The sequence below is a fragment of the Pteropus vampyrus genome, unplaced genomic scaffold (genome assembly GCF_000151845.1).
Source record: "Pteropus vampyrus isolate Shadow unplaced genomic scaffold, Pvam_2.0 Scaffold531, whole genome shotgun sequence".
In the NCBI taxonomy this organism is placed as follows: Eukaryota; Metazoa; Chordata; class Mammalia; order Chiroptera; family Pteropodidae; genus Pteropus; species Pteropus vampyrus.
In genome coordinates this window covers 731,873-759,086 of record NW_011889312.1, presented here as the reverse complement: position 1 = coordinate 759,086, position 27,214 = coordinate 731,873, and the positions used below count along the sequence as shown (strand labels likewise).

General features: G+C 39.2%; 1 protein-coding gene across 2 annotated transcripts in view; it reads right to left on the bottom strand.

Moving 5' to 3' along the window:
- Positions 1–26,925, bottom strand: part of ITGA2 (integrin subunit alpha 2) — an 80,998-nt gene extending 54,073 nt beyond the window's left edge. Inside the window, exons 1-3 of one of the 2 annotated variants that reach the window (XM_023525131.1) lie at positions 26,698–26,925; positions 6,138–6,258; positions 2,514–2,604 (exon numbers count right to left, since the gene is read on the bottom strand). Coding sequence is in view for 1 of the 2 variants with exons in the window: in XM_011383610.2 (XP_011381912.1) it covers positions 6,138–6,258; positions 26,698–26,755 (179 nt within the window). In the remaining variant the exon portion in view is untranslated. The remainder of the gene's footprint in view (positions 1–2,513; positions 2,605–6,137; positions 6,259–26,697) is intronic. The other variant, XM_011383610.2, reaches the window with a different exon arrangement.
- Between the last annotated feature and the right edge of the window lie 289 nt (positions 26,926–27,214).

The window sequence follows — 27,214 nt, the reverse complement described above, 5'->3', positions numbered from 1 at the left end:
ATTGCTCTGTCTCATAAAAAAAAAAAAACCCAAAAATTAGCTTTTGCCCTGGAAGCAAATGAATTAATAAAAACTGATTCTGTTACGTTGACCTGTCTGACACGTAGTTTTCCTGAAGTTAAAATCAAAAGCTGAAATAATTCAATTCATAGCTTTGTGATGATATAAATTGCACATTCTTGGGCTCCAGTGGGGAGATAAAATATGATTTTAAGACTGTCACACTTTATAAATCCAAGCCCATGAGACAGTACCTTTCAACTAGATACTGTGGCAGATGGTTGTTTTACCAATGATAAAATTGGAAAAGCAACATTTATAAACTGCTTTTCAGTTCATAAACAGTTTTTATAGACCTTAACTCCTGATCTTCATAAATTCTCTGTGAGGTCAGGTGTTATAACTACTCCTGTTTTCACATAAAAGAACCTAGTCTAAGTGTCTGTCAACAAAGCCTAGATCTGCAATTCTCTTTATCATATGAATTTCCTAAGAACTCTTCTAGAGGAGAGGTACTCATGGTTTTTCTACTGTCTGGATTAACAAATACGTTCCATCTTTAGCATTCTTTTGATCCCTCTTCAGATGGAGTTGGATGGAAAAGTTTTAGACAACCAGCACCAGAAGGTGTGTATGTGTAAGCCACATTCACTTTTGTAAATGAACTTTATTCCAGAAACAGACATTCCATTGTTAACTCAAAGAAAAGCTAAAAATGATATAAAACTAGCTAGTAAGGCATGGAAGATTTTCATAGATCATTGAAAGTCTTCAGACATTCTGGAGCAACAGATCTCTTCCACATGCAAGTCACAAAGATGGATGTGTATGTGTTTTTGTTGGTATACGTAGACATTAGTGTCCAGAATTGGGGAAGGAGAAGCAAGTCAGAGCAGGAGATATTTAAAGTGCCCTGTTTACTATAGATTTATGATAAATAACACAAACCATTAAAAAATTTTAGCCATAAGGACTATTTTAACTTAGTGGAAAAAAAAAATTAACAACTATGGTGCTGACGAATGTAGGTGAATCAACACTAGGGTGGTCCATGGGGTTCTAGAAGGTACTTGGTCCCTATTTTTCCTGCACATACTGCTGATATTTACCAACATACTATACAACACAGTCATCGATGTCTGTTATAGAACCGAATGTTTCTTCTTTATTATTTATCTAAACTTCTCTTACAGACATGTCTCTTACAATCTGTTATATTTAAAACACACATAGAGCTTTATTAATTTTTTTCTTAATTAGAAAGTTAAAACTATAATATAAGGTCATATATATATTAAAGATTTTCATTGGCCATGACACATGTTCATTATATTTCTCCTATTTCATTAAGGACTAAACAAGCAATCGTTGTTGCTGGAATGAGAAAATACATTTCTACAACAGGCAATACCCCCCAATTCCCAGACAGTCCGTGTACACAAATGATTGCAATGTTCTAAGGAGTCTGAGTCATAAAATGAGCTCAGATTGTTCTCAGGATAGGCCTTCGGACTAGACAAGCAGAAACAGTGCATATCACTACAGAATTCCAGGAAATGATTTTAAACATATTTCAATCCTTTGTGCAATTGTTTGTGATAAGGATTGCATCATCTTCATTCGAACATCCTGTGTGTAGAATGTGGGAGGGCCCCCAAGCAAGATGACTTTCACCATGTCCGGAAGGGAGAACAGACCATAACTTTACTCATGGACAGAAGGGTGCTCCAGTGATGTGCTTGGGAGGTAGTCTTGCTTTGAAAATTATCCAGCTCATGTGACACTGTTAAAAAGGCTCTATAATTCTCAAAGCCATGTCACCACTATTTCTAGAGTAATTTTCTCTGTGTAATAAAAACATAATAAATAAAACTAGTAAGAGATTTTGTTAAAATCTTATAGATCCCAATAGAAAATATGCCTATAAATTCTTAGAAACATGGACATATGAAACAGTTAAAGTTGTTCTTTAAAGTAGCAGAGTATAATTTAAGAAAACTTGGACTAGAACTGTAAGCGAGTTGTTAGAAGGAAAGTAAGGGCTGAGAGATGGAGTGGAACTCAATGAGGTAGATTGTAAAGAAAGTCAAAATAAGCAAGGAAAACACTACCAAAGCAGCAGCTTCAAGACAAGCAGGAAGGGAGTAAAGAAAATAAAGTTTGTGTGTGTGTGTCTGTCTGATATACATAAGGTGTAAAGGAAAAAGATTCACAGTTATTAAAAGAATTCATAGTAATCCCACTTTCTGTGCCCAAAGCTCACTTGATTAGTATCAGAAGAAAAGTTAATGTTTAAAGTTAATGTTTAAACAGTCCTTCCTACATCTGCCACTTCCATAACGTCTGTGCAATTGTCATAAATTAGGAGTGGAGGACACAGTGCCAGCTCTCAAAACAAAGAGGCAATTCTGGATTCCAAGTTTCATATTATTTTTCTTGAGCCTGAGCATGGTGAAGGGCTGCTTGTCTTAATTGTGACCCACTCCAGCCCTGGAGCGAGAAAACCCACTCACCTGAATCCTACTACAGCTCTGTCTTCTGCGGCAAGGCACCTTTGTAAAGAGAAAGGTCAGGAGAGAACCTTGTCCCTCTAGTGTCCCAGGCCTTGGGAAGAGAAAATGAGCTCTTAATAGTAAGTTAATATAGTTAGTGTCACTAAAAGAACATAAACACTGCTAGCTACAAAGGGTTGGTGTTAAGGGTTGGTTATGTCTCCAGCATTATTCATGGCCGCTTACTCTTCATGTAAATCTTCCTCACTGACTCTACTCCACACTCCTTAAAGTCAAGATCTATGTCTTGTACTTTGCACCTCTCATGGTATCCAGCCTGCGATGGATTAGATCATGTCCATGACTTGGCCTCTTCTGCTTCTTTGCTTTACAAAGTCAGATCAGTGAAAGGACACAGCTTGGCACTCCAGGCCAGCTTTTGTTCTCTTTCCTTCCTGCTAACACCTCCACAGGGCTTATCTCCTCGGGCCAGATACGTACTCTCCCTTCTCTTCCTCTTGGGTGGTGAGGTGTGCTCATACTAGCTGGTGATTATATATAGGCTGGAGGGAGGCAAGGCCTTGAAAAGCCTAATACTGTTCCCTACCAGAAAACACTGCACTGGAGTTAAAAACACTAGCCCAGCCACTATTAGAGTGGTACCTTGTTTCCTAATAGCCACTGTCCTGTGTTTATTCATCTTTCAGGAATGTCACGAGAAAGCCAAGGCAGGGTTTAGAAATATCTGGTGACCCTGGTCTTGACATAACCCTAACAGCAGGAGAATCTCGCCATAAACTGCTAATACGCTTGCCTTTTAGTTACATTTTGTATGTTTAGAGAGAATCCTGAAGAGAGAAAGGAGATATGTGTGACTCTCACTTTCCTAGGCATCTACTTGCTAGGCTCCTGACAACTTTCTGCCCCTTTTGGTCTTATCCAACTTCCAACCCGCAGTGTAGCCAGTGGTTGAGATGCCTTACAATCCTTGATAGGCTTATCATCTCTAATACATCCATTACTGATGGTGACTCTGTCTCTTAGGGTTACTCTGTCCCAGAAAAACTACAAGCTCATTGCCAGATTGTCCTCAGCAAGGCCAGGCTTATGAATCAGACCATCAGAGTATGTCTAAAGGTCTTGTTCAGCTGATACTTAAATCAATCTACTATAGTTCACTTTGTAGAATTGCTTGGGTGAATCATTTGGGAATAGAACTTTCATTCAGTCATTCAACAAATAACTATTGATTCCTACTCAATGCCAGATACCACTTTGGGTTCTGAGGACACACCAGTGAACAAAATGATGTCAGTAAACTCAGAGACAGAGGAAAAGACAAATAATGAGCATATAAACAAATAAAGATAATTTCAGATATTGATAATTGCTATGCAGAAAATAAATCAGGCTAGAGAATGACTGGTAGGTGTGACAAGTACTAATTTTTTTTTTTCATTTATTTATTTTTTATTTTTATGCTTGGTCTTCCTAGGTGGTCTCCCATCCAAGTACTAAGCAGGCCCAACCCTGCTTAGCTTTCAGGATCAGACAGGATCAGGCTCGTCAAAGTGCTAATTTAGATTGGCTTTCTCTGAAAGCAAGCTTATGAGGAGGAGACATCTGGGCTGAGACAAAGATGAGCACCAGCCAGCCAAGTGAAGATCTTGGGAGGACTGTTCCTTCCAGGAGAAAAGAATGTGCAGAAGCTTTGAAGCAGGAATGAATCTGGTGTGTTCAAGGGGCAGACAAAAGACAGAATTCTCAGAACATAGTGAATGAAGGTGAAGGGGTAAAACGAGAAGTAAGAGAGGCTAACTGAGACCAGACCATGAAGCATTAAGGAATTTTAACCTCTTCTAATTGCAGTGGAAAGCAATAGAGGGGTTTAATCTAGAGAGTGACATTTAAAAGTTCACACTGGCTGCAATGAGGAGAGTACACAGGGGTAAGAAGGGCAGCAGGAGAAGGGTTGAGAAGCTGCTGCTTCAGTACCTGCAAGGCTAGTTGTTGGCTTTGATTGTGAGAAATAGTCCATCATCATTTATTTTGGTGGTAGGGTCAACAAGACTGGCTAACGGATGAGATATGGGGGAGATGAAAGAAAGAGAGGAGTCAAGAATTTTCGGCCTTATCAGCTGGTGCAGATATTTGTTTTCTTTCCATTAAGTTTGACATGTCTATTAGGCATTAAAGTGGAGATGTTTGAGATGGCTGCCTGCAGTTCAGGGCTGAATATGTAATATCATGTCATTAGCAACATCATCTGCCAGATTCCAATGTCAAACTATACCAACCATAATATATTTCTAGCCTCCTTTACCACATTTTATGGTTATCAAAGCATAATTAGATACTTGTTAGAGATGCACACTCTAATGATGACAGTTATTGCTACTCACTGGATTTCCGAACATACTGTTCTTATCCTTCCAGATGACGGACCAACTGTCTGCAACACACATTGCTTCTTAGGTCTTCTCTCATTCGTTAGTGCTCTTCTCGAGCCTATTCTTCTACATCCCTTAAGACTCACCTCATGATTCACCTCCTCCATGATGCCTTTGGAGAAACACTACCCTCTTGAGTGATAATATCATTTCGTTTCCCCATCATAGATATGCATACTCTAAAATGTGAATAATTTGGATTCTAAATGTTTCTTTGAATTCCATATTTTAGCACATCAAACATAAGTTGACACTGAAAAAATGTTATAACTTATAGCTCTTATTTGATAAGCCGACAAAAGCCCATTTAATCATTGGAAAGAGCCTTACAGGATCATGGATCTGAAGCTCCAGGTTGAGTCTGGAGCCTTCTGCTGCAACAGGGAGAAAAGGTTCCAGTGGCAGGACTCCTGTCCACCCGTGGGCATCAACAGTGGTAGAAGAGAAGATATGGCTCTTCTGCCTAAAGACAACTTCCAGAATATCTGATTTTTCCTGAGTTTATTTTCATAATTACTATGGAAAACTTAAACCAGCAATGGAGGTATATATTTCCATATCCATGAAGGTGGCTTATAAATATAACCATTACACAGCATTAAAAACTGAGGGCATTTTGGGGCAAAAATAAAAGATACTAAATGCACTAGAAAAAGGTACCTTTGTAAATTTTGCATGGCTGCTTGTGAGAACCGTTTGTCACATGGGGTAGAGAAGGCTGACTTAAAATGAAGCCAGCAGACAGCCTTGCTGAAGGAGAAAATCTGGGGAACAATTCTACCATCTAGAAACCTCCCAGAGGAAGCATCAGCTAGTTGAACATTTACAAAGCTCAAAGGATACCAGATTAAGAATAAGAAATGGAGACAAATCTATCATTTTCTCTCTCTCTCTCACACACACACACCCACACACACATCTATCATCTATGAGCTTCTATACATCATCTATTAAATAGTCAAAACTGGTATTATGACTTTGCTATGGAATATTAAGAGAAAACTTTCTATCCAGTTTTTTAAAAAGTACCACTATATCATCCCATTAATTATCAATGGAAGATCCTTTATTTAAAGATATCTAAGGCCTACCCATTAATAATATATTCATGCATCAATTTGAACAAGCAATTGCAGTCATATATTAAACTTACTTAGTATTTTTATTGAAATCATAAAGAAGAGAATATTCTTACCAGTTGCCTTTTGGATTTATAAACTGCTGTACTGCATAGCCAAACTGTTCACTTGAAGGACCGGAAAATATCTTTGCTTCTGGGAGACCAACATTGTATGCCATACAACAATTTAAAATGCCTATTAAAGAAACAAAAATATAGTTCATATTTAGAACTTGCGAATGTTTGTAATATAATTTTCAAAGGCCACTTAAAAAGACTTGTTTGATATAATAATTATTCTCCTTATCAATCTACCAAGAAATAGTAGCTACTGCTGTTTAGGTACTTATTTGGGGCCCTGGCATTATGCTAAGTTACTTTATATGCATGATTCACTATCTCATTCATTCTCATAAGCAAGCCGAAGAGATGGCACCTAACATTTTAATTGTTTTCTCACAAGTGGAAAGTGATAAGAATAAAGGCTGAATTTGAGCACAGGGCTGTTGATTCAAGAGCTCTTATTCTTAAACCACTTATTACCAGTAGGGATTCTTAAGTAATTTCAGTTCTATTTGTTCTTTTTAATGCAAAGACTCTAAGCTACCCGAGGGCAGGGTCTGAAGGCTCTCTTCTCTTTCTTCTGAATCTCCTTGAAGATCTTGACATGGACCTGCTATGAAATGTCCGTTGAAAAAGTGTGGCTGACTGCATCAAAGGAGGTAGAAAAATTGCAGCTCCCTGAAAATTACAACATTTTCTTTCAGAAGAGATCATTTTTTGAGGATGAAAATGTAAGGAAAGATGTCATTATCTCTTTTATTCCAGTGTGAACTGTCAAAAGTGGTTTTGCTTCTTGATGCTTCCTTCTGAAGGCTCAAGAAATGATAATTTTTAAAAACAACAAAGACTAAGAAGGATGAAGCCTTGATAGACTTTTTTTTTTTTTGAAAAACCTTGTTTCCAGTGGAAAGGGAATAAAGGAAAGAATAAGTTTGATTGTCTCCCTCTCTGACACTGATAGCACTAATGTTGGCAGTACTTCATCAGGAGAAAGAAAGCAGTTGCGATTTAATGTTCTCTATTGAGATGGGACTATGTTTCATGTTGTTTGAGATCAGTATTTATCTTTGCAGACACTGAAGGCAGAGTGGACTTTTTAAAACTGACACAGAAGTTCCATTAATACGTGTTTTCACACACACAAAAAAATCTCACTTTCTGGGTAGCACTGAAAGGGCACAGTATTTCATAAGTCTGTTATTTCAGGCAGGAAAAGGATGGAGGAAAAGGGCTTGCTCTTCCACTGTCCCTGCGTACTTCTGGGAGCGGACTCTGTAGAGTCCTCCAAAGGAATAATGAAGTCAATGATGAGGGTCTGGGGACTTAAAGTAGTCACTGTGCCTCTCTAGGTGCCAAAATCATTTTACTGTGAATGTTTACTCTAGAGAGCTCCGTTCATTATTTTTTAGGAATATGTGCTACCAGGAAGAGAAGGACAAATTATAATTTTGAAATACTCGTAGCAAAATCTATACAGGTCTACATTTGCAAAGTTTCTCCTTAACATCTATTGTTCATATGCACCACTAATTCTTTATACTTTTGAGGAAATAAAAGGCAAAAGAAAGTGAATCAAGCAGAGAACCAGAGCTGACATTCAGAAAAACTGGTGCTTCCAGTCACCAATTTAACCTCACCCCATAGTGCAGAACTCTAAAATGCTTTTTAAATACGTTGCCAATTATCTAACATACTATAAAAGCTTGGGGAGATGATGTCAAACTGCTCTCACTTTTACAATGTCTAATGCTGGAAAGACCACATATGACTGTATATAAAATGACCTCATTTTCCCCTATTAATTGGACTTTGGCAGATCATGTAATGACATGAAATCATGATGGAGTTGATTTTATCATCTAGAAGTTAAATATACTATATATATGTATATATATATGTATATACACACACATATATGTATGCATATTATTACCAACTTAGAAATAAGTCATGGGGATGTAATGTGCAGCATAGTGACTGTAGTTAATGATACCGTATTGCACATTTGAAAGTTGCTAAGGGAGTAGATCTTAAAAGTTCTCATCACAAGAAAAACATTTGTAACTGTGTGGTGATGGATGTTAACTAGACTTATTGTGATGATCACTTCACAATATATACATATATCAAGTCATTATGTTGTACAACTGAAGTAATGTAATGTTATATGTGAATTACAGCTCAATTAAAATACAATCTCAATTAATCAAATATATAAACACAACAGACACATATACACACATATATATACAGTCATACACACATATATACGTACACACACACACACACACACACACACACACACACACACACACACATACACACAGTTGACCCTTGAATAATATGGGAGTTAGAGGTGCTGACCTCATTCAGTTGAAAATTCACAGATATTTTAAGTCAGTCCTCTGCCTACGCAGATTCATAACTACAGATCAAAAATACTATTTTTGAATCTGTGGCTGCTGAATCCAGGGATGTAAAACCCAGAGATACAAAAGGCCAACCATATATTTACTGAAAAAGAAAAAAATAATCCATGTATAAGCGGACCCACACGGTGCAAACTTGTGTTGTTTAAGAGTCAACTGTGTGTGGGTGTGTGTGTGAACTTTAAGGCCCGAATACGACAGTGTAAGCACAGGGTGTCATTGCTTTAAGGACATGGAGCACATTTCTCTCATGCCTGGTGTGGACCAGTCCTCAGCTGCTGCAGAGGTATTAGTGGGAGGAGGGGCACAGGACAGTAAGTTGGGCATCACAGGGACAGCAGGAGGGCCCAGCAGTCACCAAGGCAGGGAGCACACTCTTAGGTGACTGCAAAGATTCCCAAGAGAACTGTGCTCGATAGTCCTGGAGAAACACTCTCATCTAAGTCAGGTATTGGTGAGATGCCAGGTATGATCTGTCCTGGGAAAAATTTCTCCCCATCTGTGGGTCTGTGAACCTAGAAAACAAGTTGTCTGCTTCTAAAATATAGTGGTGTGATCAGCATGTCATAGACATTTCTATTTCAAAAGGGAGAAATTAGAAGAAATAAAGAGGTCTCGGGTACCAAGAAAGTTTAACATGGGTCAAATTCCATTAGGTTTCAACACCTGAGAATAATCCTCTGTTGCTCAAGGCTCTGTCCTCTGAGACTGTACCAGCTGAGCAGGCCTCTATTTCTCTGTCTCCTGCAATCCAAGATGGCAATATTTCTGCTGAGATGACATTCCTATAACTCTGGTGAGTCTTTTGTGTATGTCATGGGGACAATGCCATTAGACAAGATTGCACATCAGAGATCCTTCCTGGATAACTCCATCTCTGTTCCTGGCCTCTGCTGAGGTGGCTGAGAGGGTCTATGAATCACACGCCCAATCTGTTCAGCAAAATGTTTCCCACCAACACTTGCTTAGACTTCTTTTCAGAACACACTTTCCGAATGAGGCTCCTAATACCATATACTTATATATATATGTATATTTTGGATAGGCTAAGACTTTCTCAGATCACTAAGTACTATTCTGTTTAACAGTTCTTTCCTCAATTTATCTCTTTCCTTCTGCATTTTGCTACATTCAGCAAGGAAAAAGCAGGCTGCACCTTCAACATTTTGCTTGGAAATCTCCTCAGCTAAATAACTGAGTTCGTTGCTTGAAATTTCCACTTTCTACACAACCGTAGGACACCTAAAGTCAAATTTTCTGCCACTATATAATAAAGAACAGGTTTCCTCCAGTTTCCAATGACACGTTCCTCAATTCCTCTGAGCACATACTGGAAGTGGCTTTGATGTTCATGCTTCTACCAACGGTCTCTACAAGGCAATCTTCAAAGACCCTCTATCCAAATAAGGTAATAGTCACAGATTTTGGGGACTAGGACATAAGAATAACTTTTTTTTTTTTTTTTGCGGGGGCGGGACACTATTCAATTCAATACATAGGTATGTGAAGAATGTAAAGATCCTGACAACTGTTTACCTGGGCCATTTCTTAGGGATGTGTTTGCAGCCAGCAGCCTGGAGGGATGAGGTAATATCCCTCCCCCCCCAGTCAAAACAGCAGGCTTGCCGAATTCTTGCTATAAAACAGCAGGTTTACCAAGCCCAGTGATCTTCTCCCTTAATGCACCCTACTGTGTATGTCGGCACCTTTTGGACCCCTTCATGTAGCCACTGTGAGACCTCATGGGGAAGCGCAAGGGGAACTGATGTAAACATGCCCATGCTCATGCCGCTTGCTGTGCTGCGAGTAATAAAGTCCATTTTCTCTGACTCCAGAATCTCATGGCATCGGCGAGCATCCATGAAACGGTAACAGGCTAATGTATTGGCTTGCAACAGGGTAAAATCAAATACCAGGCTGACAGAGTGGAGAACAAAAACTCTGCAGTCAGGAAGTTGCGTGCTAAATGACAATGAAAATGGATATTTCCTGAAAATTTGGAGAAGGACAAGGGTGGAATAGGGATTTGAATAAATCTTATTTCAATTTTAAGAAGCAGAGAGACTTCAGCTGATATCTAGGTAATAATTTGCTGTTTTATGATTTGTAGCCACATTTTTTTTTTACAGCATACGCATATATCATTTATTTGACAATTACTCTGTGTTCATATCAAAGAAATATGTGCATCACTTCTGTAGCCAGAAATAAACCTATTAATATACTGTTAAGCCTAAGGGGGTGTTATGGATGAATTGCATCCCTCCCAAATTCATACATTGAAACTCTAACTCCTAATGTGACAGTATTTGAAGACAGGACCTTTAAGGAGGTAATTAAGGTAAAAAGGGGTCATAAAAGTGGGACCCTAATCTGATAGGACTGATGTCCATAAAATAAGAGTGAGAGCATCAATGTGTGTGTATGCACAGAAGAAAGGCCACATGAGGACTCAGCAAGAAGGCAGTGGTCTATGAGCCAGGAAGGGAGGTCTCTCCAGAAACCAACCTTGATGGCCCCTCAGATCTTGGACTTTTAGTTTCCAGAAATGTGAGAAAATAAATTTCTGTTATTAAAGCTGCCAAGTGTGTGGTATTTTCTTAAGGCAGTCCCAGCAGATTAAGACAGGGGAAAATCAGATTATACCAGAGAATTTCAATTTACTATTCTGAGTTTCACAGACAATTTTGTCAATACAATGATGCGCATATATAAATACAGGAGAGATATATACTAATGACAGTTCTATCATTTAGGGTTCATATTTTGTGTGGAAAAAAATTCAAGTTTTTTGGGAGTGTGTAACAAAGTAACTTCATCAAGCCTTGGAGTACTGTGGGACGGAGTTAGATGATTTTGAGGCCTTTTCACATGTTTTGATCTTGCAGGCTATGAACATCTATGAAAATCTACTGCAATTGCTTCTTAAGTCCACTTATTATAACTTAGTCCTTCCTAACAACTCAATAGATTCTCTTTTTTTTTTTCTAAATAAGGATTTTGGAGGGTGAGTTAGACTCATGGTCTCCCAACGGCTGAGAGAACTAGAACTACTAGGAACACCAGCTCAATTCACTTTCTATTTCTTCCTAAATTCTTTCTATGTGAAAGCAGAAACTCCTCTCTTTCTCTCTCTCTCAGTGGCATTTTTGTGCATTTAGCAAGTCAGTGCCTGTTGAATAACTTGCTCAGTAACAAGATATGCCTTACATACATACCTTCAGGCAATGTGTGCAAACAACAGGCATAACTGAAGTTAGTATTTCTTCTATTATATCTCTATTCACAGATCATTTCTCTATAAACTTTGGGTTGGGGTCGTCTCTGATATCTTAGCCTGCACATACTCTTCTTCTAACTCCCTTGATACTCACCATTATGGTGTACTACCACCAAATGTTACTCAGCTGTTCTCATGTGTAAATTTTGCCCAGATAGCTACACGATCATCCCTCCCCGCCACCTATCTGACCTTGCCTCTTACCCTATCCCTTTAGCTCACTCGGCTGGACTCCTGGCTCTTCCTTAAACACACTCTGACCTCAGGCTTTTTGTAAAAATAGTTATTTTTCCCACAAAGCGTCATGTTCATTCTCACTGCTTTCTTGATTCTGCATCAAAAAACATCAATCTATCAGAGCTAACTTTCCTCACTACCTGGGGTGGCCTGGGATTCCCACTGATTCCTATCTCCTGTTATTCATGCCTTTGTGTGATCTTCTTTTCTTGAGAGCAGGACCTATGACTTTGAACCAATAGAATTGAAGATTCAAAACATAGACTCAAATGTCATAAGATGTCACCTCTGCAATGACATTACATAGTATTGTAAGTTTCATCTTGCTAGCAGAGCTCTCTCTTATCAGCTTTGATGAAGCAAAGAGGCCCACATGGCAAGGAACAGAGGGCAGCCTCTAGCTGAGAGCCAGCAAGGAACTGAGGCCCTCAGTCCAACAGCCTGGGAGAAGATTAATTCTCTCAACAATCAAAATAAGCAGAAGTGGATCCTTCCTCAGTTAAGCATTTGTATGAGACCCCAGCCTCAAGACCTTGACTGCAGCTTTGTGAGAGACCCTAAAGCAGAGGTCCCCAGCAAGGCCATGTCCAAGTTCCTGACCCACAGAAATTGTGAGGTAATAAATGAACATTGTATTAAGTCACTACATGTGTGGTAAGTTGTTATATAGAACTAGATAACATATAACCCCCATGTAAAATAACACTTTCCCCTTTCTCACCCCCTGCCCAGCATTCTCTGTCCCCCTAATTGGCTATATTTTTCTTAATAGAGTATCACTACCTCATATGTTTATATATACATATATATGTATGTATGTATATAAATATACATATATAGACACATAAATAAATAAATATATATATATATATAAATTTGTCTGCCTCCCCCATTAGAATCTGTAGGCGGGGAGATCTAAATTTTGTAGGGATTAAAGCTTCTATAATTTGAGGGAGAGTGGCTCTTTAAAGAAAATACTACAAAATTATAAAGTAAATTTAGATATAAAATTAAATATCCATTTAGAACAAGAAAAGCAATCCTAGCAAGTTATATATTTTTAAAAGCTAAAAAGCCTGCCCTCCTCCCCCAAAATAACATACATTTTACTGATTGCCTAACACACTTCTGTTATACCTTTTTCCTACAGATTTTGGCTCTATATCTTTTGTTCATATCTTCATTGTATAACTCTATAAAGTAATATTCTGTAAAAATATTCAATTTTTATTCTGGCATAGTAAATTAATTTTTAATTTTTTTATTATTTATAGTTAATTTCCTGTTTTTTTTTCATAACCCCTTGTTTGCAATGTCATGTAAGTGTTTAGAATTTTTTGCTATTATCATACAAGAGCTACAATATTTCAAGGCGCCTCAAGTTTTCTTTTACAGGGATTATTCCAGAAACTCTCTGAACCGATGTTTTTTAACCAACTTGTTGTTGATGCCTTTGTTGAAACATATTATGTTAGGGTACAAAAAAATCAATGATCTTAACTTTTGTGAAGGCCATGTGAACACATGGAAAGGGGCCTGCACAGTGAGGCTTTCTGCAGCTTAAGTGTCACTTGTTTTATAGTAAATCCGCCTTTGTCCCTAAGAGTAGGGATTTTGTTTATTTTGTTCACTGCTGTATTTCCTAGTACTTGGAATAGAGACCAGCACTTCATTGTAGATCAATAATAACCAATGGAATTAACAAATAGATTGAAGATTGTTTCACCTTTCCCCCTAACAATAAGTTGTACATATAATGGGAAATTAATAAAGACAGTTTAGTTAGTATATAAATTCTCAGAATTCTGGACTTATTCAAAAGAAGATGCTTGAATGCAGACTACTGATAAGATATGTAGATAAATGGATTAAAAGATACATTAATAAATATGTATACATATATGCACATACAAATATGCACACATTTTATTTCTATTTAGAATTTTAGAGAACACTTAACTTTGCTTTTTACCTAGCTAAGGAGAACCCCCAAAAAAGATTGGCTATATTTTGGGGTGATGGAGTGGCAGAAGTATGCCAGTGCTAGAAGTATAAGCTTTTTTTTTTTTTTTTAAACTGAAAAATCCACATACTGGGCAAGACCAATAGTATATTATAGTGCCTAAGAACAGATCTGTGACCTTGGGCAAGTTCCTCATCCTATTATCTGTGAAATAGGTACTATATATGTGCCTTCTTCATTGTGATCAGATGATGCATATAAAACGCTCAATTCAATGCCTAGCAATTGATGAGAAATTAATACTTTTTTTTTTTTTACTATTAATATCATCGTGTGTTACTGAAGACAGCATATTTTTTGAGAATTTTTAAAAGGCATGCCAGCTTTACCTCTAACATGAAAAACATATCCTGAATAAATTTCCACTTAAGTTTCTGAGAACTGCTATATAATGGATAGGAGGGTGACATATTGCTGCATTTTGCTGAGGCATACTCAATACACACCACAAAAGCCAAGAAAACATTATCAGTCCTTGGACCCTCCAGGAAGCCACACAAGCAGGAAGTGGAGGTTACTCAGACCCTGACTTTGAAACTAAGAAAATAGACTTCAAACTCTAAAGTGTAGCTAATCATTACCCAGAATATGTATGACTACGGAAAAAAAGTCATAGGTTGCATTGGATTGTTTGAACACATACATAGCGACAGGAAGTCATTTTCAATAGCATTGTCTTCATGCTGTAAGTACAGTAATGCAGAAATAATGTAGAAAGTCCTCCCCGCTGTTCTCAAAAAAAAGGCAGCTAAACTTAGAAATTGTAGGCCTTTTGGAAATGACCGCACATGTGTACAGACTTAAGCTCTATAATATCTGGCTTATGGCTATAATGCTTAAAAAAAAAAAAAAAGTGCAAAAACCAAAAACACAAAGTGACCCTTACAACTGCTTTTGGGATTTAGTGGTACAACATTCCCCTTGCATTCATTGAGACAGAAAAATACAGTTTTTTTTTTTTTTAAGTCTTTGTTTTGAGTGTCAAATTTTACATTCAATAAGGATCTAGGTGTTAAAATTCTCCTCCACAGGTGGTGTTAGAAGAGGAAAGTAGAGTTCCTGGAGGGGCTGCCTTAAATCTTGCAACTCTCACAATGTCTGATACTCTACTGCCATATGATAGGCATGTAACGGTCCCTTAAAAAATGAATGAAGACAAAAATGGATGAATGTCACATTTATAGAGTTTTATAAAAAAATAACCACATATGCTTTTAGTCTGTGCAAATTGCTTTTCTATTCATAATCCCATTTGATCTTCCCAATGGCCCAGTAAGGTAGGGAATTGTTTGCTTGTGACTTATTCAAAGTCACCCAGAAAAATGGCATTTAACTTATTCTTCAGAGATGGAGTTCTTTCCATAATTCCCTGAACATTAAATATGCTTAATATATGTTTATTTAGTGTAGTGGTTCTCAAGGGAGGACAATTTTGTCCCTCAGGGGGCATTTGGTAATGTCTGGACACAATTTTGTTTGTCACACTGTGAGTGTGTGGGGGTGGCTACTGGCATCTAGTGGGTGGAGGCCAGTGATGCCTCTCAACATCCTATAATGCATAGGACAGCCCCTCCAGCACCTCTCCACCTTCTGTCTCCAGAAATAATGATTTGGCCCCAAATATCAATAATGCCAATCTAGCAACACTGATCTAAGTAATGAACAGCCTTGTAAGCACCATCGAGTTGATTAAGTTACTGAGGTGGTTTAACAACATGTCTGGGAATTACTTGACCTTTTTCCCATCAAGAGGCAGAATAAGTCTTCTCTCCCACAGAATCTAGAACTTTGTAATTGTTTTGATGGATAAATAAAGTTGCATGATTTCTGAGTCTAGGTTAGACAAAGGCCATGGAGGAGAGACCACCTTAGGAACCACATGAAAAGATAGAGGCCCCTACCCTCTGACAGTAACCAGAACTGCACAGCCAAGCTATTCTTAAAGTCTTACGTAGGAAACCATTGATAGATAACAAATAATAGTTTTCATTTTAAGCCAAGTTTTAGGGTGATTGGTTACATGGCAATAGCTAACCAGAACAATCTCCAAATTCAGTAACTCAAAGTCAAATCCTCTGACAAAGAGAATGTCTTCTCTCTCCCCCTAAAAGGTTCTAACCCATGGAAATATGGAAATTTTAACTAGAAGATTGCTACTCCTCAAGTGAAAATGGACTATAATCAGCCTTAGGGAAACAGGTGACAAAGGGAAGTTTGTCAACAAAATTTTTAGAAGAAATTCTGAAGGGCATCTTGCAATGATGAAAAGCATACTGCACGTTAGAGTCCTGGACTTTTGTCATTTTATAAAAGATGGTTATTATAAAAATGAGGTATTTATGAGATGATCTCGAGGTTTTTTTCTAGGCCCAAATTTTAATACATCCTAATCTACACATTTTTAAAGACAGAGATTTAAAAATTGTAACATAAAAAATATACCCTGATGAATAGAAAGAATGAGAAGTAAAATAAATATTAAGCACCACTTTACATTCGTCAAACTATAAAAAATTTAAAAAGCCACAAAAAGTAAACTAAAATCTAATGTTGGTAAAATTAGTAAATTCACACATTACTGAGGACTATACTGTTGAATATACAACAAGAGCTAAAAAATACACACAATCTTTGACCAAGTAATGTGTCTTGTGGAAATTGTCCAAAAGGAAAAAAAAGAAAAAATTTCTTGTACGATGATATTTATAGCCAGCTTATTTACAGAAGAGAGAAAAAAACACAGGAAACAACCTAAATACCCAACAATGGGATAATAGTTAACCATGACATGGCAGGATGCGTTAATGTAAAGTTATAAATATGAAGCCATATGGAAAAGTATATATAAAAGATTTCAAGTGAAAACAAATAAACAACTTACTTTTATATAAATGGCAAGTATATCTATGAAAAAATTACATTTACATTTATAAATATCAAAAGAAATATAAATATTTTTTCTAAGATGAATATTTAGTATGTGTCATTTTCTATTCAAATATTCAAATATTCTTCTTTATAAAGAATAGCTTCTATAAACTGAAATTATTAATCAAGTTTAGTATTTAAATGAACATATTTACCTCACAGTTACCAGAATTCTAGTTTTATTTTTATTTTAACTTTTTTTTTTTTACCAATCATTTTCTGAGCACTTACTCTATGCTAGGTCATGAGACTATAACGATAATTAAGATGGAAGGTGATCTCAGAGAATTTCATCGAGAGTCGAGTTAAAGATAAACCGTGAGAACAGAAAAGGATTCAGAATATGAAAAGGGGAAAAAAGATGTCTGCACTGTCCTAATACTTCTGTTCATCTTGTTACTTGTCAAAACAGCTATTCGAGTTAGACATTTCAAGACAAAAGAGAAAAATTTCAAAAGCAAACAAACTTTGTCAGAGAAGTGAAAAAATTATCAAGTAAAGGAATATTTTAGCAAATTCAGATAAGCCTGTAAATATAGGGGTTTTTGCATATACTAATTGGAAAGAAGTAGGAAGTTCTCAGCTTGGCATTCATTCAGAAAATGTGCCTTTAATCTGTGTTATAGTAGCTGTCATACATGTCTTATGCATTCATCATTCACTCAACAAAATTCAACTTGGCACAGTGAAGAAGACATGAGCACTGTCTTTTTAGAGTTTGCAATCTGTAGGAGTTACAGCCAAGTAAACAGATGATTGAAATAGGTGACAAGTGTTATGAAAGTGTCATGTGAGGAGGACACCTAGACTGGATTAGGGGTTTGGAAGGCTTGAGCCTCAAAGAAATTGAGATCTAAATGATGTGCAGAATTGGGGTTGGGGACTAAATTACATTTCAGAGAGAATGTGGACAAAGGTAAGAGACCATGGGACTGTACTCTTAAAAAGGACTAATCATATCTCACTTGAGCCATAAGAAAAAATTATAAAATGATCCTGATATATGAAGTCTGATTATTTGGGGTAAAAATTAAATATTGTAGTAATAAAGGGATTTCTTGATTACCGTGTGCTGTGGTCTGAATGTTTGTGTCCCTGTCCACGCCCCCCAACTTCAATTGTTGAATTCTTACCCCCCAAGGTTGCGGTTTTTGGGGTTGGGGCTTTGGGAGTTGTTTGGCTTTGGCCTTCTTGTTGGGTTTGTTTTCTTTTAAAGGGGGTTCCGGGGGGACCCCTTGGCCCTTTTTGTTTTTTGGGGTTTTGGCAAAAGGTTGCCCTTGGTTTTGACCCGGGAGGGGGGTTTTCCCCGGAGGTTGCCCCCCTTGGTGCTTGGCTTTGGGCTTTCGCGGCTTTTGGATTGTGAGAGATAAATTTCACTTGTCACCCGGTCTGTGGTAATTTGTTAGAGCAACTAGAATGGACTAAAACACTACGACATTTACATAAATTATTTATTTAATCATATTTCTATCTTGCGTTAAGACTTTTTAAATTACATTTATTACATTTTTACATTGAAAGGAAAATAAAGGTCTCATAAAAGTATCGCAATTTCCAAGGCTAAATTTTTCTTTTTTCTTTTTTTCCCTAGGGAACGTTAATGAGTACACAGAAAACTAAGGCAATTATTCTGAAATATTTATTTTATGCACTAGCATTCAGAATATGGTTTTGAAAAGGTTATATAGTCCAGAAGGTTTAGTGTTCATACTCTTACAAGTATCTAAGTAGCTATTTGGTTAAAGGACCTGGGGTAACTGGTAAACGATTTGGAATAGAGTTATCTGACCGAACGGACCAGAAGCCAGCTTGTATTCAGTCTGCATTTCTACATGGTATCCATGGAAATGAGATCAGGCCTGCATAAAGACAGACAAAGGCCACCTCCAAATGAATGACAACTGCCAATGTTCATGGCATCCACGGCGCAATAGCTACGCTCGCGCTTTTCAAAATCACAATGAAATAATCTCTTACACTGACAATACAGTGTCTATCACTCTTTTACTTCCACTGCTCTGTTTAAACATTAACCTCATTTTTTATACAGAAAGCCTTTCAGTGATCAGGAGTTGTGTACAGCTTCTGCAGTCAAAACTGTCTCTAGTCTTTTGAAGAAAGAATTGCAGTTATCTTTTCAGAGCGTAGAGTAATAATGTAGGAATCTTCACTGACAAAACTGCACAGTTTTTACGAACTGTTTGGGGAACAGAACAGACAACTCTCTCAAAAGAAGGAAAATATATTTGAAAATTATTAACGGTCTCAATATTCTATAGACCTGAAAATATTAGCAAAATATGCAGTTTGAGTTTATGCTGGTTAGCATATGTAATTTATGTGTACACGAGTTAGCAGACATAGATGGGATAAAGCACAAATATAAGCACTTTTGACTAATTGTAACTTTAACAAAATTAAGAATAGACATTAATTTCTTTTATAATTTATATAACTAAATGAAAACGTTTTAAAAAGCTTTGAAAACCATTGAGTTACACAGAATAAAAGGCATTAATATTTTACTAGCAGAATCTTTCAAAACCAACACTAATTCTCTGTGCTGCATGGGACTATGATTTCTCAAAATATCATTTTGAGGATCTTTATTATACTGGATAGAAATAAAGAGTTAAAAGCTTAGCTGGAGAAACATAAATAGCTCTAGAAGAACTTTATTTTTTAGGAAATCTAACTAAAGCCCCGATATTAACTCTACTACCTGAATTAGAATATTTTTATATATTACACACCCTAAAAACAGCACTAAGCTTATTAACAACAACTACTTTAGTGTGGTAGGTGTGTTCTGAAGCAAACCTGTGTACGACCGCCCCCTCGTCAATCAAGCAGCCGCACTGGAGGGTGGGAGGTACCCGTTCCCACAGGCCCGCCGTCTTTCCCTCCTTGCTTGCCGTGATCAGCTTCACCCCGTCTCTCCTCAGTGAATATCCTCTCCACTTCATATCCCAGAGCCTACGTCGCCTTCCTTCATGTGATCACCTGTGCCTTCTCCTCTGTGGGCAGAGCTGCTGCTGCTGCGGCCGTCCACGTTTCCCCCTGCCCTTTGTGATAGCGCCCTTTCCACAGACACCAGCGCTCCCCTTCTCCCCTCGGTTAGTTTCTCTTGTGTTATGGACCCTGCCACATACAGATGCCTCAGCGGAATTTTTCACAAATTATAAGTGTATCATGCAGTACCATAAGCAATAGGAAAAAAAAAAAAAAAAAAAACACCTCATTATAATAATCTTTATGCAAGTCTTTCTCCTGTTTGTTTAAGGCAGTTGCTCCCATATTGTCCCTCTGGCCGCTCCTCTTTTTTACTGCCAAACTTGATGACACCACGTCCATTTCCTGACCTGACTGACATTTACTCCTCAGCCCACTTCGTTCTGGTTCCTATGTTTTTCAGTCCATGGATACTTCCCTTCACAAGGCTGTCAGACTTGCTTCACTTTTGTGAAGAAGTTGAACCAAGTGACCAACTCCTCCTTCTCAAAATACTTCCCACAGTCTTCTTTCTACTACTCTAGATGCTCCTTCTCTCTCCCTGGGCATCTCCTCTTTTTCACCCATCCCTTAGAGGTACTTCTTTGAGTACTGGCCAAAGGCATCTTCTAATCTCTCTCTGCCTGACTCATCAATACCATGTCTTCAGGTATTCCCTAGATGCTTGTGATTCCTAAATCTCTATCCCCCTCTTGCTCTCTCTCCTGTTGCTAACACCACTATATATAACTATCTGCTAACTAAATCTATATACCTGAATGTCTCAAATTCAATCTGTCATGCTGAACTAATCATCTTTTGCGTTTAACTTGCCTTCCTTCAGCATTCCCTGTTTCAGTGAAAGGCACCCCAGTGGGTTGTCTGCATCAGAAACCTAGGCTTTAGTCGTATCTTCTTCCTCTCTCATTGCCACCGTAGTAAATCAATCACCAAATCTTGTCCGTTCTTCCTTAATATCTTTCAAGTCTGTCCCCTGCTATCTTTCCCTTCTGCCACTATCTGAGTGTTTACTACCATCATCTCTCAATTGTCACACTAAAGTAAAACTAAAACTAGAGCCAATCTGACCTTGTCACTTGTCTGCTTAACGCCCTCCCAATCCTTCCCATTGTCCTCAAGATGGAATCCAGGCTCCTTACCATGGTTTACAAGGCCCTTCGTCATTGGGTGTCTGCTAACCTCTCGGCCTTCTCTCTCTGTGAATACCCTGAAAAATGTGTTCTGAGCATAATGACCTTCTCCTTTTCTCTTCAGGCATCTAAAATGTCTGACCCAGGAACTAGGAGACTTAGGTCCTATTCCTGGTTGTGTTACTCTCTATATATCTTATACCAGCATATTATCATGTCATCATCCACAGCTATTTAAAAGGGAGAGAACTGGAGATTGTGATCTCCAGTTCTACAATTCAGTAGATCTGAATTGCAACGATTCTTTCCTGCCCCCCTGAAGACTTCTCTGGAGGCCTGACACTTAAATATGTCACTGTGACTTTTCTCCATCTTCTGAACTCAACATTTAGTTCTGTGTCATTCGTTTAGCAATTGCTTATATGAGATCATATGACAACTATTATGTTACAGGAACTTATGTTACATTTCTATGATATAAACATAGCCAATACAACAACATAACAAAAACTACATAATTGAAATTTAAATTATATGGAAGTTTTTTATGACATCAAGAGGTACAATGGCTCTAAATTTCAATAAATCAGAAACACAGAGACATTATGAAGGTCCTGCTTTCTCCCTGTCTTTCCACTAGGCCAGTATGTTGGCTTTATCCTCAAGCTAGCTGACATCATGGTTGCAAGATGATTACAGCTGTTCCAAGCTTCACATGTAGATCTGACAATATGTTTCTTAACCAGTGTCTCTCTTAGGGGTGAACGGTTCTTTCTCCAAAATCCCTGAGCAGATCTCCTCCCACATCTCAGTGGCTAAAGTTGCATTACATGCCCCTGTCTATATGGGACACTAGCGAGAGGTATGGGACCAAGAGGACTAGCTCAGTCCTATAACCCCTCAAAGTCCCCTGGATCTCCAAGTACTACAGAGGATGCGGGTAACCTGGTAAGTAGATTTCTGTCAGAACGGAGGATGAGAGGGTCTAAATCTGGTTAGGCAGCCTCCAGGGGCTGAGACCGTGTCCATCCCTCATGTTTGGACATGATTTTCAAATAAGATTGCAACCTCTGTGGACCATGTTTCAAGTTTCCTATGGTTCCACATTGGGCCTACCACTTGCCTCACTATAGCCAGATCAACAAAGCACCTGTGGATCATCTGAAGGGGCATCATAGGAATCACTTTCATACAGAGCATCTAGATGTCTCAGGATTTGTGGTATAAAGATTCTTCTTTTTAGAGAGCCATAGTTTTATGTGTTCACTTCCGTGTAATTCATTAGTCACCATAACAACTGAAAGGAAAAAGAAACCAACCAACCAACCACAAAATCCTCTACATCTTTGACTTAATGATCAGAGTGACAGCCATCCACGATTCTTTCTCTCTTATGCAGTGCTGACTCTTTCAGTAATATCTCAAGTTAAGCAGGGCGGATAGTCCAGACTAAAGCTTGTGACTTCAGTGGTAACATTTACGTGATGTCAGGATGATACTTTTGGTCTCAAATATTTTCCCCATTCTTCTTGAAATTCTTTATCTTTTGCTACACTGACTAAATGTGTTTCTTTTGCTGAATGTCTAAAATTCCATCATTAGAAGCTCATCTCTTTACATTAAGAGACCTCTCCCTTTTAATATGCCCAAGGCTATTTGCACATTAAGACAGGAGCAGTCATCACCCACTTTAGATGGAATTCATTCAAACTGACGCATTCACTGACTCTTGATGTTGAAATCTACCTGTCTTGGTGGTCATGTCACAATAAGGTGGTATAGGCAACACCAGAATTTTAATTTGTTAGGAAAAAGGAGATGCAGTGCTAATATTTAAGTGGTTACTTCCAAACCTGGCTGTACATCAGAAACATATGAATAATTGTTTTTAAATACTAAATCCTGAGCTCCAATCTGTGAATTTAAATCAAACAGTGGCTGGAGAACCAGTTACTTAAAAGATCAAAGCTTAATTAGGGTTGGGCACTGGTAGTTGGAGAGCCATGGGAGGAGGGGAGTTACTTTATCAGAGGGTGGTCAAAGGCTGTTGAGGAGCTGAAGATAAGGAGAGAGAGGGGAAATGAGAGATTCCCTCCTTTAAAATTGTACATGAGGTTGTCTCTTGTAACACGGGACAATGATGAGTTGCAAAGAGATGAGAGAAAAACCTATCAAGGAGGTGAAGGCTAAGAGAATAGTTTGGAAAATATCCTAACACTAAATGTGGTATGATCAGGTGCAGTCAGAATGCAGAAGGGTATATATAGGTGTATATATATATGGCTTTGGCGGGGGGAGGTGTATTATGTGTGCATAAGTGGTGTGAGTACCATGTGTAAGAGTGTACAGGAGGGAGGGGTGTAGTAGAGAAAGGGCTGTACATTTAAGCTGCAGCCAGATGGCAAAGGACTTTTTCTGACATGCCAAGAAATTTGGACTTTACCCTACGTGAGATAGGGAGCCACCAAACGTTTGAAGCAAGGAGCTGCTAGATACAGATAAATGTTTAGAAAGATAATATTTGTGACAATGAGGAAAGTAGACTGGAGGGATAGACACAGGAAAAGGAAAACCAGTTTAAAAACTATAGTCATGGAGACACAAAAAAACAAGGGTCCGAACTGGGTGGTAGCACAGATTGCATGAGTTGGGGAGAATGGACAGAACTTGGAGACTGGCTGTGAGGCTGAAAACAAGGAAGATTCCTGGTTTAGTGTTTGCATGAGAATGCTGCCATTCAACAACAGAAGGCAATTTAAGAGAAAATTTTGGAGGACAGTGTTAACTTCAGTTAAGGACATGTTGAGTTTGACGTGCTTATACGTCAATAATTCCATCTAAGTGGAAATATTGGTAGCGGATAAAAATAGGGATATGGAAGTCAGTGGAGAAGTCTGGTTGGAGATGCTGACTCGAACTGTAACTAGCAGGGTGAGAACGGGTGGAATGAAAAGGAGGCTCCAGGATGGAATTCTGCAAACACCACCAAGGACTGGGCCAAACACATGGACCTGTGAAGGAGACTAAGAAAGAACAGCTGGAAAGATAAGAGAAAAACAGAGAGAACAGAAGCCAGAGTTGGAGGGTGTTTCAGGAGGAAAGAGCTGCCAAATTACATATTAAAAGGAGGACTTGCTAACTACCAGAGAAATTAGAATAGTCACAGCCTGAGGGGAAGTGAGGGAGAGGATTTGAAAATATTCATTAAAGAGGGTGTGACTCTTGGGCAGGGTACCAGAGGTAGAGAGAGAAGAAACCTAGAACCACCCTTGGCCTGGCAACATTCTAGAGAATGTAATTTTAAACATTTAAAAATTATGTTTCTCTTGCCTCTGTAGACCTATTATTTTGTTTATGGATCATCTAGGCCTGTTACGGTCTTTCTTTTCCATCCTCAATCTGCTGATTACCATTTCAGTCATTGTAGCACTTACACAAAAGAACGATTAATGAAAGGTGATAAATATGGAACTAAACTATGAGACTGCTTTTTCTTAAATACTATAAGGAGGTTTATGGAAAGTAAATTTAAATCTAACTGTTAAAATGAGATTTGAGGATTTTAAGTTTCTTCAGCAGTTGGCATGTATGCTGGAGATGTGTAAACACACACATACATATATATCTTTAACATTTTAATTTTAGGTATGTATTTATATTACACAATTGTATGTGCATATAATTTATAAACAACTATGTATGTGTGTATAGTAATATGAATCCTCAAAAATCCTATACATGTAGGGTAATGCCATACAAAATTTCAGCTCTCACTGACCTAGAAATTTCAATTATTCATGGTAATCTTGGATATCCGTGGTACCAAAGAATGATGTTGCTTCCCTAGGAACCTCGATTGATATCTCAAATGGCAAAGCTTTATTATGATCATCCTGAATTAAGAGGAAATCTGTTCTTTGAGTATGCCAATAACTGGAGCAGGAGGAAGAAATAAGTATACAAAATATTTTTACATGTGTCATTTTAGATCACCTCTGCTTGCTCACACTGAGTTGTCCTGATGTACTAATGCCAGGTTAAAAATCTTTGTATCTGACTTCATGCCTTAAAGCAACACGTTTCACTAAAGTATTTCTCATTACTGTTTAAAGAACAAGCCTCAACACTTCCAAGATAAGAAAAATGATGTTATGTTTCCATAGCTTCTGTTAATAATGGGCAATTAAAGAGAGATGAAAAGCTTGGAATTAAATGTCTATTAGCACTTGGGAAGGTTGGTATTCCAGGGCCTGGTTTTCAATATGAATCCAACTTTGCCTGAAAGCCCTAGGTTAGGGTTGATGGCCCCTCAAAATACTCTTGGGGGGCCTAGGAGAAAAGCACAAGACACAAGGTTAGACAGAAAATCCAGGAATGCCTACTCTTGATGGCGGCCAAATGGTGGGGCTATTTCTCTGTTCTCTCTGACCTGGAAAAATGCTACAGGGTCATCTGGACTAGGTTTCTTCCACTGTAAAGAATAGTGACTGGTACTAAGTGCCTCAAAACACAGTTTAGGAAATATTTATCTTCTTTGTAAAAACATTTGAAAATCAGAGACCATGTTTTTGTTTTGATGGCTGTGCAAACCACAAAATACAAATGTGACCCCCCCCCCCCATTCCCTGCAAGTAAAGTATAATTCTTAAAGTTAGTACACATTAGGCTCTGGAGAACGTCTGGAGAAGGTACTCCAGATGCATAATGGTCGCGCAGCCGCCCTGCACCCCCAGCCTCACTTCTCAACTTAGTGCGAAAGAAGTCAGGCAATCGGCGGGCCGCATGCTCACCGTACTGCAGCTGGTGATGCAGCTCGGTTACTTCTCTTGCTGTGGCTGCCAAGATCCAGAAAGTGGAAAGAACTTTTCCTGGCCAGAGTTTACATTCGTTGAACAGACGACGTTACAATAAGAGGAAGGCAGAAGGGAAGGAAGAATTCCCCCCTCTGCCAAGTATTTAAGAGGCGCTTGGTTTTTCTACACACCCTATGGCAAGAAATATCAGTGCTGCGTCCTGAAGAAATAGAGACCATATTCACATCCGTGGGTTGAAAAGTCAGCAGCATCTGGGGCTCCCAGGCTCCGGTAAAGCCACCGGGCATCACGCTAGGAGGTGCAGGCTGCCGCCCAGAACTGGATTTCCAGGACCCGTAGAACCCCTTGGTTCGGGCCTGGCACGCACCTGTCCAAGCCAGGCTGCAGAACTCTCGACCTCCGGGAGTCCTAATCTCCACTCTTTCTATACATGCGTGTGCGTGCGTGTGTGCATAAAATCAAAGCTCGAACTGAGTTGACTTTGAAGGGTGCTTAACAGACAGGGTGAGATATGCCTTAATGGGGACACCAGGCGGGGGAGAGCGGGGATGGAGAGTCTCTTTGCATCGGTCTCGGGGTACCTGGGAGCCTGGGTCCACGCAGAATCAGAGCGGAGACGCGCGCTACCTGCACCCAGGTCCCGCATTACCCCTCCCTCCTGCCCTCGGAACCCGCGCAGGTCCCCCTAGGAGCCCATGCGGAGCCAATCCCTCGCTTACCTTGACTGAGCACTAACACCAGCCGCAGCGGCGCGCCCCCTCTCTGTCCTGGCCGCATCCTGAGCCTGCCCCGGGGACTGTAGCTGCTCTGGGATTGCACAGGGACCCTAGCACCAGGAGACTCTCCGGAAACTGTCTCGAAGGCTTCTCTCCCCGGCCCGGGTGAGATCCAGGAAAAGTTGCTGGGCAGCTCCCGGAGCGCCAAGGCCCGCCCCGGCCCGCCCCTCCGCCTTGGCAAACTCCACATCTGCCCCGCCCCCGCTCCCCTCCCTGAACCCCGGCCCTGCAGCCCGCGGGCTGCACCTGGGCTCCTCCACACCCCCGGAAACCGCACCCTAACTCCCCTACACGGTCTCAGCCCGGGGATCCCGGAAGCTGCGGGGATGGGGACCGCGCGCCTGGCAGACTTCCTGCCCTGGACGGGACTGGCTGGGCACATCCGACCGGCGAGAGCCGGCCTGTCACCACCCCGCCCTCTGACAGCCTGACGCCCGCCCGCTGGAAACCCCCCGGGTCC